The 14,787-nt window shown below is 41.1% G+C and overlaps 1 protein-coding gene across 1 annotated transcript; it reads left to right on the forward strand.

Annotated features, from left to right (window-relative positions):
- Positions 1–2,814: 2,814 nt before the first annotated feature.
- On the forward strand, positions 2,815–6,783 carry LOC122099971 (heterogeneous nuclear ribonucleoprotein A3-like). Its single transcript, XM_042670411.1, is given in 5 exon segments — positions 2,815–3,006; positions 3,927–4,105; positions 4,509–4,640; positions 5,248–5,574; positions 5,576–6,783. Coding segments are annotated over 5 exon segments (1,623 nt in total). The 3' UTR covers positions 6,369–6,783.
- The last annotated feature ends 8,004 nt before the right edge of the window (positions 6,784–14,787 follow it).

Raw genomic sequence — 14,787 nt, forward strand, 5'->3', positions numbered from 1 at the left:
GTAGGTGCCTTTCCACAGTTGTGGGAAGCACGTCTGATTGCGTATGTTTTCATTCTTACACAAGAGTATGGGACGTGAACAGCTGAGGTTCAGTTGGGTGTGAACAGCTGTCTGTACAACACTACACGATTACATCTCACTGTATACACTGAGAGGACTTTTATCTCCAGTGTAATTCTTTGTTATCACTGCCACCCCAATCTAGCCTTTTCTTTGTTTACACTTATCTAGCTCTGTTTTTAGACAGAATTAAAACTCAACCTAAATTTTCTTGTCTTTTTTTTCTTTACCTACAAGTAGGTGCCAAGCTATTGACTGTACTTCTGAAATGCTTCCCTTTCATCTCTCATTGTCTGTTCCACTGTCATCCCTCCAGTAGTAACCAACCTATCACTTCTCACAGCTGGACTGGGGCTCTCTCTTCACCTTCCTGCTGTCCCTCACAATATCCTGTGCATACCAAATGTAGATGCAGATGCAGACCAAACATAGATAAACGTTTGGGGTTTGGTCAGCCTTTTTTTAATTTTGCTTTGTTTGGTCATTTGTGGGGCTTGAACTCAGGGCTTGGGTGCTGTCTCTGAGGTGGTTTCCCACCCTACCCCCCAAAGGTAGCACTCTACCTCTTTGAGCCACAGCTCCACTGCCCAGTCTCTGAGTTAAAGCCCCATGACCTCCCTCCCTCCAAAAAAACTTTCATTTAGTTCAAGTCAGCGTAATATATTTTTTCCTATATATTTCACATTTTTTTTCCTGTGTGTAAAATCAGTGATACTACAAAAGGATCATTTTCACATCCTTTCTTTTAGTGATTTTTCCAGATTTAGCTGCTTATAAGTTGTCTTCTCGCTGCATTTAGGGCTAGCATTTTCTGCTGAGATAAGAAGTCCCAGGATTTTTTTCCTTTGGCTTTCTTGATTTGGAACCCTACTGTTCCAGATCTTAGCCTTCCTCAGAATTGGGATGACAGGCATGGAATGCCCAATTCTGGTGTTTGTTGCTTGGCTGGCCTCAAACCATGGTGTTCCCAGGTCATCTCAGCCATGTGATGTAGCTCGGGGCAGCACCTGTGTGATGTCTTGTTAGGTGTTTATAGAACTTCTCTAGGTATTCTTGTCAAATCACCCCATTTATTATTGTAAAATTCCAATTTCAGTATTTTTTGAGTTGGTCCTAAGATTAGCTCACAGCTGGTACTGTATGCCTTGAGCCATACCTCCATCTAGGATTTTTTTTGCTGTTTTTGTTTTGTTTTAGATAAGAATCTCAGGTTGTCTGTTGGGCTGGCTTTGAACCATGATCCTCAGATTTCATCCATAGGCTTAGCTACATTGTAAAGTCCTATCCAAAACAAAACAAAATATCTGTTAGCTATTTTGGCCTAGGTTCTGTGATCTTAAAGAAGAAACACTTTCAAGCTGGGTACCTGTAACTCAGGAGTCTGAGATCTGCAGATCAAGCCAGCCTATGCAAGAACCTGTGAAACTCTATATCTCCAATTAACAAGTAAAAGTCCCAGAAGTAGAACTGTGGATCAAGTGGTAGAGCCCTAGCTTTGAGCAAAAAAGCTCAAGGACAGCACCCCCAGGTCCTGAGTTCAAGCCTCAGGATTCACATCTACCCACACAAATAAAGGATAGACACTGTCAGTCAGTGGCTGTGGCTCCAGTACTGGGGATGGTGCACTGCTGCGCTCTACCCCAGGCCTCAGATTATCTTATACAACCTCTTGCTGATTTACAAGAACTCCTGCTAAATATGGCCTCATCAATCATGTGCATGCATTAGCTAAGCCTCACAAATGCTAGAAGCGTGTGGAAGGAAGCGATTCTACTTTTCACTTAGTCTGCATTGTGTATGGTTCTTTGCCTTAATTACTACCTAGTAAGGAGACTGGATACATTTTCATGTCCCTGACATGTGCTTCTAAGAGGTCAGTAGCTGCCTTTTTTCTATGATATCCCAAACACATTGCAGCTGTTAAATCAGTTGCTTTGCCTAGTCATGAATTCTGCCAGTTCCAGCCAGCTGACCCTTAAAAGCGGCCAGTACTCCAGCCCTCTGCCTCTGTCTGTGGGCTGGCCAATAGAAGGGAAGTGTCTTCTGTCTGAAGCTGGCTGAAAAGCTCTTTGCTGACTTCTCTCAAGTGGCTAACCTTGGGTGTTAGAAAGCAGTTGACTCATCCTTGTTTTCATTCTCTTTCTACTGCTCTGTCTTGGTTTCTTTGCTATAAGAAACAGGTAACTTCAAGTAGGTCTTCGTCTCTTTACTCACGCAATACTAACTTACAGCCAGTAGTCTTTCCTAATATTTTGAATAGGAAAGTAAAGAGAAAATGGATCTTTAAGAGTATTTGGAGGCTCGGAATGTGGCTCAGTTGTAGAGTGCTTGCCTAGCATGCATTTCGATTCCTGAGTACCACATACACAGAAAGGGCCAGAAATGGCACTGTGACTCAAGTAGTAGAGCACTAGCCTTGAGCAGAAGAAGTTCAGGGACCATGCCCAGGCCCTGAGTTCAATCCCCAGGCCTGGCATGTACGCATGCACGCATAAATAAATAAATAGGATGAACAAAAGATTAGACAGTGTCTCCACTTCGTAGTTTGCTGTTGACTTGCGTGTGCTGCTGCCTGTGTTTTAAGAGTTCTCCGTGGGGAGCTCTTAGGACACGTTTATCTTCTTTGGAACTTCATGTAGTTGGTCTAATACATAAAGCAGCCAAGACCGTCAGATCCTCCTTGTTGCCGTTGATAAGTTTGTCAGCTCTCAAGCCACAGCTTTGTGTACATTCATGTATTTTTGTCTGGGCCTTATGGATAGGCCTCAGACATTCCACAGTTACCTGGAAGACATTATCAACTACTGCTGGGAGCTTGAGGAGGGGAAACCCAACCCCCTGAGAGAAGCCAGTTTCCAAGACCTGCTTCTTTGTACCCGCGTGGAGATTCTGCACCACCTCTGTGATTACCATCTAGATGCAGATGATGTTTTCAATCTACTCAAGGTGCTTCCCTTTTGAAAGCCCTTTCTCTAGGGCAGTAAAAACCCAGTAGTTGAGAATGGAGCTTTGAAATCAGAGCCTAGACACTGTCCCTAAGCTTTTTTGCTCAAGGCTAGTGCTCTACCACTTGAGCCACAGTGCTGTTTCTATCTCTTAGTGGTTAGTTAGACGTAAGAGCTCTTGGATCTTTTTGGGGGGGGGGGGGTGTGGTAGGAATTTGAACTAGGGCCTGGACATTGTCCCTGAGCCCTTTTTTGTTTTGTTTTTGTTTTGCTCAAGGTTAATGCTTTACTACTTGAGCCACAGTTCCACTTCTGGCTTTTTGGTGGTTAATTGGAGATGAAGAGGCTCATGGCTTTTCCTGCCTGGGCAGGCTTTGAGTCGTGATCCTCAGACCTCAGCCTCCTGAGTAGCTGGGATGACAAACATGAGCCACGGATGCCTGGCTGGCAGGTGTCCGGATCATACAGGATTAGACCTGGTGATGACTTCTAGTCCTTTCTTGGTCGTGTCATTTAGAAGTAGTCTTCGTTCAGGACTCCAGCCTAGGTCAGGCCCTGGGGTAAATTGGGAGTCTCAGCTGGAGCAGAATGTTGCTGTGGGTTCTGACTGAGATGCCACAGTGGATTACATGGGACAAAGCCTTAGAGCATCTTATCCTACCCCCACTACCTTTTGTGTACATATAAAGTAAATCTAAGCCAGGTAGTCAGACCATTCATTGGAATTCTCCGTTTTTGGAGGGGTGGGAGCCGTGGTTGGGGTAGGGAACATTTCAAGCATTTCTATATCTTGTTCTTTGAAGAAGGTACCTCCATCCCATTGTGTGTTTTATCTGCCCAGATGGAAAAATGATATCCTGTACTTGGCATTTTGAAATAGGTGATAGGTTCGTGTATTGAAGTTTTCTTCCATTTATTTAGTTCATTGTTTTCCCCAACCCTCCTTCCTTTTCTGCCAAGGGTCTGGATGCAGACAGTCTTCGTGTAGAACCTCTAGGGGAAAACAATTCAGGGGCACTCTACTGGTATTTCTATGGAACACGAATGTATAAAGAGGATCTGGTACAAGGGAGGTCTAATGGAGAACTCTCCTTGAGCAGGTAAAGTCTTCAGTGTCAAGGCTGTAATAGCTACATGTAAAAATGTCTTTAAAGTTAAATTCATCTGTGCTGGGTTGTGGCTTAAGCCATAGAGCACCACTTTGCAAACCTTACGCCCTGGTACCACACATACATAAAAGAAGAAAGCTCATACAAACAAAGAAAGCTAGAACTTTATTTTCTAATGAGGGGAATTAACTGTATCAGCATTCTTGAAGGGAGAGTAATTTCATATACAAATAAAAAGGAGCAGGGCACCAGTAGCTCACACCTGCTATATTTCCAGACATGTTTAAAATATGTCCCAATCAATCTCACCCCTTATATCAATTTCCTTTTCCCCTTCTCCCCTTCCTACCTTCCCAAAACAATTTCAACATGCTTCCTTGTTCAATTTTCATAGCTGCAAACCATCTCTTTCAATCAAATTTATACCCTTTCAAAATATATTTCAAAATTATGCACCCTCGGCCTCTTCCTCTCGGTCCCATATTGAACTCGAGTTGGAAGAGGCGAGTCCGGTCTCAAAATGGAGGTAAAACCGCCGCCTGGTCGCCCCCAGCCAGACTCTGGGGGGGGGGGGGGGGCATGATCCAAAGGAACCAGAGCAGCTGCGGAAACTGTCTATTGGTGGTCTGAGCTTCAAAACTACAGATGATAGTGAAAGATTAAAAATTAGAGTTACATTTTACAATTGCTAACTGCTGGTTTTGCTTCTGTAAACTTGCTTGCGCTAGCACTGACCCTTCCCCTCCCTGGAAATAAATAAAAAGTTTCGGAGTCTAGATGTTGGCCCTGGGACAAGCTCTGTAGTCATAAATAAAAAACTAACAAGTAAATTCCCCAGGTGGCCAAATGGGACCCAAGATAAGGAACAAAGAGTGTGTTCCTCTGCATTCCTGTGTAAAAATTCTCGGTTTAGGGGGCTCAAGATAAGGACCATCTGGTGAGCCCAGCAAACTAGGCCAAATGTTAATCAATCACAAGCCTGTAACTATGTAAACTCCCCTCCAGGGTGACCGCTCCCCCTAGACTTGCCCTGAGCCAACTGTTTTACAAAGAGTGTTATAAACTTCCCCGTGTAGTAAACTGAGCCAATCCTGGGGAACCTGGGGTCTTATGCTAATCCTGTGGCTTTTGTCTTTAAAAGTGCCTGTAACCTCTGCTGGGGCTTCCAGTCTGCCTTGGACTGGGAGCCCATTTGCACAAAAGCCAAATAAACTCCTCTTGCTTATTGCAGCTGCTGGCTTGGAGTCTTGGTTCTTGGGGTGCCCTCCCTTTGAAGAAAGCATCCCAGAGAGACATTCTGAGAAATTGGGCACACTCACAGATGGTGTGGTAATGAGAGATCCTCAGACAGAATGTTCCAGGGGCTTCGGTTTTGTGACTTATTCTTGTGTTGAAGAGGTGGATGCAGCCATGTGTGCTAGATCCCACAAGGTTGATGGACGTGTTGTGGAACCAAAGAGAGGCTTCTAGAGAGGATTCTGTGAAGCCAGGAGCCCATCTAACAGTGAAGAAAATTTTTGTTGGTGGTATTAAAGAAGATACAGAAGAATATAATTTGAGAGACTACTTTGAAAAATATGGCAAGATTGAAACCATAGAAGTTATGGAAGACCGGCAGAGTGGAAAAAAGAGAGGATTTGCTTTTGTAACTTTTGATGATCATGATACAGTTGATAAAATTGTTGTTCAGAAATACCACACTATTAATGGGCATAATTGTGAAGTGAAAAAGGCCCTTTCTAAACAAGAGATGCAGTCTGCTGGATCACAAAGAGGTCGTGGAGGTGGATCTGGCAACATTATGGGTCGTGGAGGAAACTTTGGAGGTGGTGGAGGTAATTTTGGACGTGGTGGAAACTTTGGTGGAAGAGGAGGCTATGGTGGTGGAGGTGGTGGCAGCAGAGGTAGCTATGGAGGAGGTGATGGTGGATACAATGGATTTGGAGGTGATGGTGGCAACTATGGTGGCCGTCCTGGTTATAGTAGTAGAGGAGGCTATGGTGGTGGTGGAACAGGTTATGGAAACCAAGATGGAGGATATGGGGGTGGTGGAGGAGGATACGATGGTTACAATGAAGGAGGAAAATTTGGTGGCGGTAACTATAATGGTTTTGGAAATTACAGTGGACAACAGCAATCAAATTATGGACCCGTGAAAGGGGGCAGTTTTGGTGGAAGAAGCTCTGGCAGTCCATATGGTGGTGGTTATGGATCTGGTGGTGGAAGTGGTGGATATGGTAGTAGAAGGTTTTAAAAACAACAGAAAAAGGGCTACAATTGTTAGCAGGAGAGAGAGCGAGGAGTTGTCAGGAAAGCTGCAGTTTACTTTGAGACAGTCATCCCAAATGCCTTAGAGGAACTGTAAAAATCTGCCACAGAAGGAACGATGATCCATAGTCAGAAAAGTTACTGCAGCTTAAACAGGAAACCCTTCTTGTTCAGGACTGTCACAGCCACAGTTTGCAAAAAGTGCAGCTATTGATTAATGCAACGTAGTGTCAATTAGATGTACATTCCTGAGGTCTTTTATCTATTGTAGCTTTTTCTTTTTCTTTTCATTACATCAGCTATATTGCCCTGTGAATTGTGGTAGTGGTACCAGGAATAAAAAATTAAGGAATTTTTAACTTTTCAATATTTGTGTAGTTCAGTTTTTCTACATTTTAGTACAGAAACTTTAACAAAATGCAGTTTTGAAGGTGTTTCCTTGTGAGTTAACAAGTAAAGATCATTGTTAATTACTGTTTTGTATGAATTTTGCTAAAGTTAACTGTAAAGAAACACCTACTGACTTGCAGTTTAAGGGGAATCTATTCTCCTCATTTCCAAACCATGATACGAATGGGCGCTGACATGTGGAGAGGATAGATACTTGTATGTATGCATTGTGTGTTTTAGATACATAGGATTGGGTATTTAAATTAGCATATTTGTGAATTTAATAGCATTAAGATTACCTTCAAATGAAAAAAACCCTCAAAATCCCTATTTGTGCATTTTCCTTCAATGTAATCATGGTTTTAGTGTGTTTTAAGATTTGCTGAATCGTAGCTGTGTTTAGAACATCTCCATTCTACATTTACGTTGATCACATTGAGAATGACTGCTACCATAAGTAAAGCATGTCTGCTGCCCTCTATTTAAATTTGTAAAGGTTAGTGGATGTTTTCCCCATCCCTTTAGAAACCATTCTTAATTTTTGATTCAGGACCACTAAATGTGCAATGTCTGAGCATATTAGTGGATACCTGATTTTATTCTGTTTTTCCTTTATGACCCCTGAGGCCTGTAAGTTGTATTACTTTTCCTTGGTTTAATTTCTCCATGCAAGTTTTCAGAGGAAGAGAATAAAAAGACACTTCATTGTCAAATCCTTAAAAAAAAAAAATTATGCACCCTCTACTATACCTTTGTCTCTGAGTCTCTTTTGTAATTTGGTTCAGCAGTATATTAATGTGTATGCTATTTATTTATGAAAAGCAGTTTGTGATTTATTTATTTATGAAAAGCAGTTTGAGATCTCTGATCAGAATTAAAAAGAAAAGAGGGCTTGTATTGTAGTTAGTGCTATGAATAGTGCTTGCCTAGCCGGGGTGCTGGTAGCTACTCAGCTACTCAGGAGGCTGAGATCTGAGGATCACCAATCAAAGCAAGCCCGGACAAGAAAGGCCATGAAACTCTTATCTCTAATAAAACCACCAGAAAACCAGAAGTGGTACAATGGCTCAAATGATACAGTGCTAGCCTTGAGCTGAAGAGTTTAGGGACAGCATCCAGACCCAGAGTTCAAGCCCCACAACTGACAGATAGATAGATAGATAGATAGATAGATAGATAGTGCTTGTCAATCATGCTCAACTGAGTTTTATTCCCAGCACAACAAAAAAAGCAAACAAAATGCAAAGCACTTATGTGTGCATATTTTTAAAAGATAAGAACCTGTAGCCTTTTTGGTCTAACAGTATGAAAATACAGAATTTTAGAAATTTAGGATATTTTGTTCTTGCCAATATATATAGTTTTCATATAACTAAAAACGTGATATTTTGTTTTCTGAACAAATGTCCTCCAATTGCATTCACTTTCCTGTAAATGACATGATTTCCTATAAAGTATACATACATACAGTGCCAATACCATGTTTTTGTTACCATGGTTCTTTTTTTTTTTTTTTTGGTCAGTCATGGGGGGCCTGGGCGCTGTCCCTGCGCTCTTCAGCTCAAGGCAAGCACTACAGCGCCACTTCCAGTTTTCGAGTGGTTTTATTGGAGATAAGAGTCTCTTGGACTTTCCTGCCCAGGCTGGCTTTGAACCGTGATCCTCAGATCTCAGCCTTCTGAGTAGCTAGGAATACAGGCGTGAGCCACCAGCACCCGGCTTACCCTGTTTCTTCAAGATAATTTGAGGTTTGGTATTATGTTTGGTGTCTATGTTTGAATACTGTCTGTAGTATCTTTTTTCTGTTGAGATCTAGTTTAATTCCATTTTGGTCTGATAGAATATTTCAATTTTTTTATATTTTCTCAGACTTGCTATATATTCTAGAAAGTCTTATGAGCTGCCAAGAAGAATGTGTATTGTGTTGTAATATCTGTAGATGTCTGATCATTTCATTTCGTCTACACTGCCATTCAATGCTGCCATTCTAGGATTTCTTTACTGATGTTTTTGTGTGGATAACCTATCTGTGAAAGTGAAATACTGAAGTCTCTCATTATTATTATGGTGTTATTATCTATCAAAGTTTGTAAGTTCAGAAGTATGTAATAAATCTGAGTGTGAGCTATTTGGTGCATATATATTAACAATCATAATTTTTCTTCATGGATCATTACCTTCATTAATATTGTCCCGACCCGCAGGACTTCAGTGAGGGCAGTGAACCTAAGCGAGAAGGAATGAAGGGACAAGAGACATGAAGAATGACAGCAAGACAAGGATTCTGATCAAGCTGCCAATTTTTATTTTTCACACAGGGGTATTTATATGCTTAGAATAAGGAAGCCTATTCATTGGCCATGGCAGCTGTAGGATGTTTGCTTAGGGCAGTGTGAAAAGGTGGTCCTTAGCAGCTACCTGGTGTTTGTTTGGGGCAGGATGAAAGGACCAGATTCTGTAAACAGCCTGGAGATGTTCCAGCGAGATAGTCAAGCTTATCATGCAGAGAGACTCCCTTTAGGGCTCCCAACAAATATGAAGCGACTTTGTTTCTTCAGACTAATTTTTAGCTTGCAATCTATAGTATCAGATATAAATATGGCTAATACTAAACACTTTTGAAGTCCATTTGCTTGGAAGGTCTTTTTTCCCATTCGTTTACCCCAAGCCATGTGTTTCTTATAGGCAACAAAGAGTTAGATCTTGTTTTAGTTACTGTTTTTTGATCTAAGTATCCATTATGTTTTTTGAGGATTTTGTTTGTTCGATTTTTCAGTCATGGGGGCTGAACTCGCATCCTGGGCATTTTCTCTGAGCTCTTTTTGCTCAAGGCTAGTGCTCTACTACTTTGAGCTACCACTCCACTTCCAGGTTTTCAGTGGTTAATTGGTGGTAAGAGTCTCACAGACTTCCTTGCCCAGGCTTGCTTTGAACCACGATCCTCAGATCTCAGCCTCCTAAGTAACTAGGATTACAGATGTGAGCCACCAGAACCTGACTAGTGTATGTCTTTTGACTAAAGAACTAAGATCTTTAACATTCAATGTCAATATTGAGAGAAGTATGCCATGTTTCCTGGCATTTTGTTTTTTTTGTGATGTTTGCTTCTTCTGCGGGTAATTTTACCCTAACTACCTTTTGTGGTGCTAGTTTGGAAGCCATAAATTCCAGTAGTTTTTGTTTATTGTGGAATGTTGTTATTTCTCAACCAATTTTTATGGATAGCTTCACTATGTAAAATAGTCTGGGTTGATAGTTGTCTTTTGGGTCTGGAATAATGTCTTTCCAAATCCTCCTTGCATTTAGTTATCTGTGTTGAGAAATCTGCTGTTTTTACAATGAGCTTGTGATAGTAAGTTACTTGTTTTCTCTCTTTTGACACTTTCGATATTCTGTATATTTAGATAGCTTACTATACTGTATCTAGGAGCATTTCTTTTCTAATCTTGCCTGTTTGGAGTATGGTAGGCCTCCAGCACAAGGATGATACTCAAACATTTTCTGCTATTATTTTGTTGAATAGGTTTTCAAAGCCTTTAGTTTTTATTTCTTCTTCCTCATCTATCCCTACATCTGTAGGTTTAATCTTTTGACTGTGTCTGAGAAGACTTGTATGTCTCTTGTACCTTCTAAGTACTTTTGCAATGCTTTGACTGATCTAATTTATCTGCTCCAGTCTTTTCCAATATGCCTTAGAATCCAGGGTATCTTTGTACTCTTGGAAGACCTTCTTTAACAATGGTAGTAGTAGGAAGCAGAAGTAATTTTGAAATACATTTTTTTTGTTTTTTTTTTTTGGTCAGGTCGTGGGGCCTGAACTCTGGGCCTGGACGCTGTCCCTCAGATCTTCAGCTCAAGGCTAGTGCTCTACCACTTGAGCCACAGTACCACTTGTGGCTTTTTTCTTTTTTGCTTATATGGTGCTGAGGAATCAAAACCACGGCCTCATGCATGCAAGGCAAGCGCTCCACCACCGAGCCACCTTCCCAGCCCTTCAAATATATTTTGAAGGAGGATGAATACTTAAGTAGCACACACAAGGCCCTGGATTGGATCCTCAACATCATAAAAAATTTTTTTTAAAGAATCTAAAGTAAGTAAGTATTCACAGAATTGCCAGATTTTATACACACTCAGCAAAGTCCATCAATCAAAGGCCAGTCAATGAACCAAACCCTCCCTTTGATCTTACACAAATATACACATCAAGCAATGCTCTAGAATAATGTTACAGCCCTAAACATTAAAACAAATAACAATATTCTTTTTTTGGGGGGTGAGGGGGGGTCCGGTCATGGGCCTGAACTCTGGGACTGAGTGCTGTCCCTCAGCTCTTCAGCTCTACCACTTGAGCCATAGCGCCACTTCCGGCTTTTTTTTTCTGGTTATGTGGTGCTAAGGAATCGAACTCAGGGCCTCATGCATGCAAGGCAAGCGCTCTACCACTGAGCCACCTTCCCAGCCCCGAAATAACAATATTCTTACCACGAAGTTTTTCTTGGATCCTGTGGGCTTCAGCTAATTGCTCTTCAGCAGCTCATCTTTCAAGGCCAGCTTCCTTTCTAGCAACAGCCAGATCATATTCCAGACTTCGTCGTAATGCTTCTCCTTTTTCAACCTCAGACTGCAGCTTGGCAATCTGGCTCTCATAGCTTGACAACTAAAAATAAATTTGTAAGCTTAACAAATAACATTAAAACATGTTTCTAAGATAGTGAGATCATGTACTTAAACATTTAAACTTCTTAGAAAAACTTGATTCCATACATTTGTAAGAATTCACAAATTTGTATTTTCTGAAACACTAGAAATATTGTTGTATCAAATGATATTCAGTAGTTTCTTGCTTTAGAGGGAGGAAATAAAAAACTCTTAAAGCCAGGCACCTATAGTTATGCCTGTGATCCTAGCAACCCACAGCTACTTTATGCAGAAGACAAAGGCTCAAAGCCAGTCCAGCAAAGTCCATGAGACTTCCCTTTCCAAAATAAGTAGCAAAAAGCTTGGCTAGAGGTAAGGCTCAAGTAGCAGAATACAAGTAAACTAGCAAGCTTAGCCCAAAACATTTAAACTCTCATATGAATTGTTATACAAATAAAGAAAAATCATGCCTTTTAATGATAAGTACTTAAAGAACATGAAACATAAGTAATTAAAACATATTTTCTCAGCCGGGCGGCCTGTAAGCCTAGCTACTCAGGAGGCTGAGATCAGAGGATCACAGTTCAAAGCCAGCCCAGGCAGGAAAGCCCATGAGACTCTTATCTCCAATAAACCACTAGAAAACTGGAAGTGGCACTGTGGCTCAAGCAGTAGAGTACTCACCTAGAGCTGAAGAGCGCAAGGACAGCACCCAAGCCCAGAGTTCAAGCTCCACGACCAAGGGAAAAAAAAACTTATTTTCTCTACTTCTATTCTGTAAACATAATCACAAATAAAACTGCATCAAAGTACAATTTTGTTTTCGAGGGGCGGTCATGGGGCTTGAACTCTGGGCCTCAGTGCTGTCCCTCAACACTTCAGCTCAAGGCTAGTGCTCTACCATTTGAGCCATAGCGCCACTTTTGGTTTTCTGGTGGTTCATTGGGGATAAGAGTCTCACAGACTTTCCTGCCTGGGCTGGATTTGAACCACATTCCTCAGATCTCAGCCTCCTGAGTAGCTAGGATTACAGGCAACACCTTGCTAAAAGTACAATTTATTAAACATTGTCTATATTATTTTTTGTTGATTATGACATCAGTGGCAAAACATATAGTAATAAAAGTAGCAACTCTTTGGGCTGGGAAGGTGGCTCAGTGGTAGAGCGCTTTCCTTGCATGCATGAGGCCCTGGGTTCGATTCCTCAGCACCACATAAGCAAAAATAAAAAGCCAGAAGTGGCACTATGGCTCAAGTGGTAGAGCACTAGCCTTGAGCTGAATAGCTGAGGGACAGCGCCCAGGGCCAGAGTTCAGGTCCCACAACCGGACCCCCCCCCAAAAAAAAAAAGTGGCAACTATGCAAAAATCATAACAAACTACTAATATGTGATCCTCCATGAACAATTATGACAGAAATAGGTCAGAGAGAACTAGACGATTTAAAAGGTCCTTTTTCTAATTCTATAATCATTTGATTTAATCAATGATTCATATTAAATACTTATATGGTAAGCACTGTGAAAGATACAAACCAAATGTTACAGAACTACTGATTCAAGGAATTAAATGCTACTGCAGGTATCTAGGTTCAATTTTATAAGAGTACCTCACAAAATCCAGTTAAACTGCTTACAATATCAGACTATGTTCTATCTATCTATCCAATAAAGAAAAGACAAAAGTCTGTGTGAAAGTAGTTCATGCCTATAATCCTAGCTACTCAGGAAGCTGAGGTCTGTAGGTCATGGTTTGAAGCCAGTCTAGGCAAGAAAGCCCAAGAGATTCTTACTTCAAATTAACTACCAAAAATGTCAGTAGTGGGGTTGTGGCTCAAGTTGTAGACCACTAGCCTTGAGTAAAATGTCTCAGAGACAGTACCTAACCCTAAGTTCAAGCCCTAGGGTCAAAATCAAACAAGGAAAGAAAAGACAAAGGGACTTCTGAAAAACACATCAGAAATTACTACTAGCTGCTATTAATATGTATGTGGCAGAAACTACATTCTTTCTTCACAAATAAAGAACCAATGAGTGGGGCTGGGAAGGTGGCTCAGTGGTAGAGTGCTTGCTTTGCATGCATGAGGCCCTGGGTTTGATTTCTCAGCACCACATAAGCAGAAAAAGTTGGAAGTGGGGCTGTGGCTCAAGTGGTAGAGCACTAGCCTTGAGCAGACGAGCTGAGGGACAGTGCCAGTTCAGGCCCCACAACCAACAAAAACAAACGAATAATGAGGTTTGGAGGTATAGATCAATGACAGAGCATAGTATACACAAGGTCCTGAGTTCAATCTTCACCACAAGGGCAAAAAAGTAGGGAAGGAGAAAGAAAAAAAACATATGACATAGTAATTTACAAATGTCCATTAGCATGTAAGAAGAGAAACAGCCAGGCCCCAGTGGCTCACACCTGTAATCCTAGCTACTCAAGAGGCTGAGATCTAAGGATCATGGTTCAAAGCCAGCAGGGGCAGAAACGGCCCTGAGACACTTTAAGGTAACTCTAACATTTTGTTTCAGCTTCATTCCATTACTCCCTGCCCATTCCCTCACCTCTCATAATACTAAAGTAGTTAGCACTGGATCCTCTTTTGTGTTAGTTTTTTTCCTTGTTTGCTTCAAATCCATCCAAATAGTTTTCATTTTCTCTACACAGGCATTCTCCCTTTTTTTTTCAGGTTGTAAATAGTTCTAAATAGTTCTCCTTCCCTATTCCTTGATCTCTCCAAATAATTCTGGCTTTATAGATTACTTTAATGTCTACTGTGTTTCTTTGGATCTTTATATCAATACCCTCTACTGATGTCTCCAATAAAGTTCATTGGTTCAGCTTCCATTTTTGTGATCGAACTTCAATAATAATACTCACATCTTGGAATCAGAAATGGTCTCAAGATGGGTTTCTGATATTGGGGGGCTAATTTAGGTAAGTCTAACTATAGTGAAGACCCTGCAGCAAGTAATCCACTAGTAATCCACAATATACAGCAGGACCACAGATAATTAAATTATCATGCAAAGCTGTTTAAGATGAAGTGCCATTTGAAACCAAACAGAAAATGAAGAAGAAAAGCAACTCACCATTATTGCATTATCTTTGCCAAAAGGCTAAATATTACTAAACAATTTGCAAAAACAATCTCAGGGATTCAGGAACACAGCTCAAGACAGACAAAAAGTCAGGTACTAGTAATTTACATCTAGAGTCCTAGCTACTCAGGAGGCTGAAACTTGAAGGAAAAGTCTTCAATTAACCAGCAAAAGCCAGAATTAAAGGTGAGGCTTAAGTAGTAGAGTGTCCAGCTATGAGCAAGCAAGCCAAAGAAGAGTGAGAAGCTCTAATTTCAAGCCTCAGTACTAGAAGATACTCAGAAAA

This window comes from Dipodomys spectabilis, unplaced genomic scaffold, assembly GCF_019054845.1.
Source record: "Dipodomys spectabilis isolate Male_0828 unplaced genomic scaffold, ASM1905484v1 ptg000551l, whole genome shotgun sequence".
NCBI lineage: Eukaryota > Metazoa > Chordata > Mammalia > Rodentia > Heteromyidae > Dipodomys > Dipodomys spectabilis.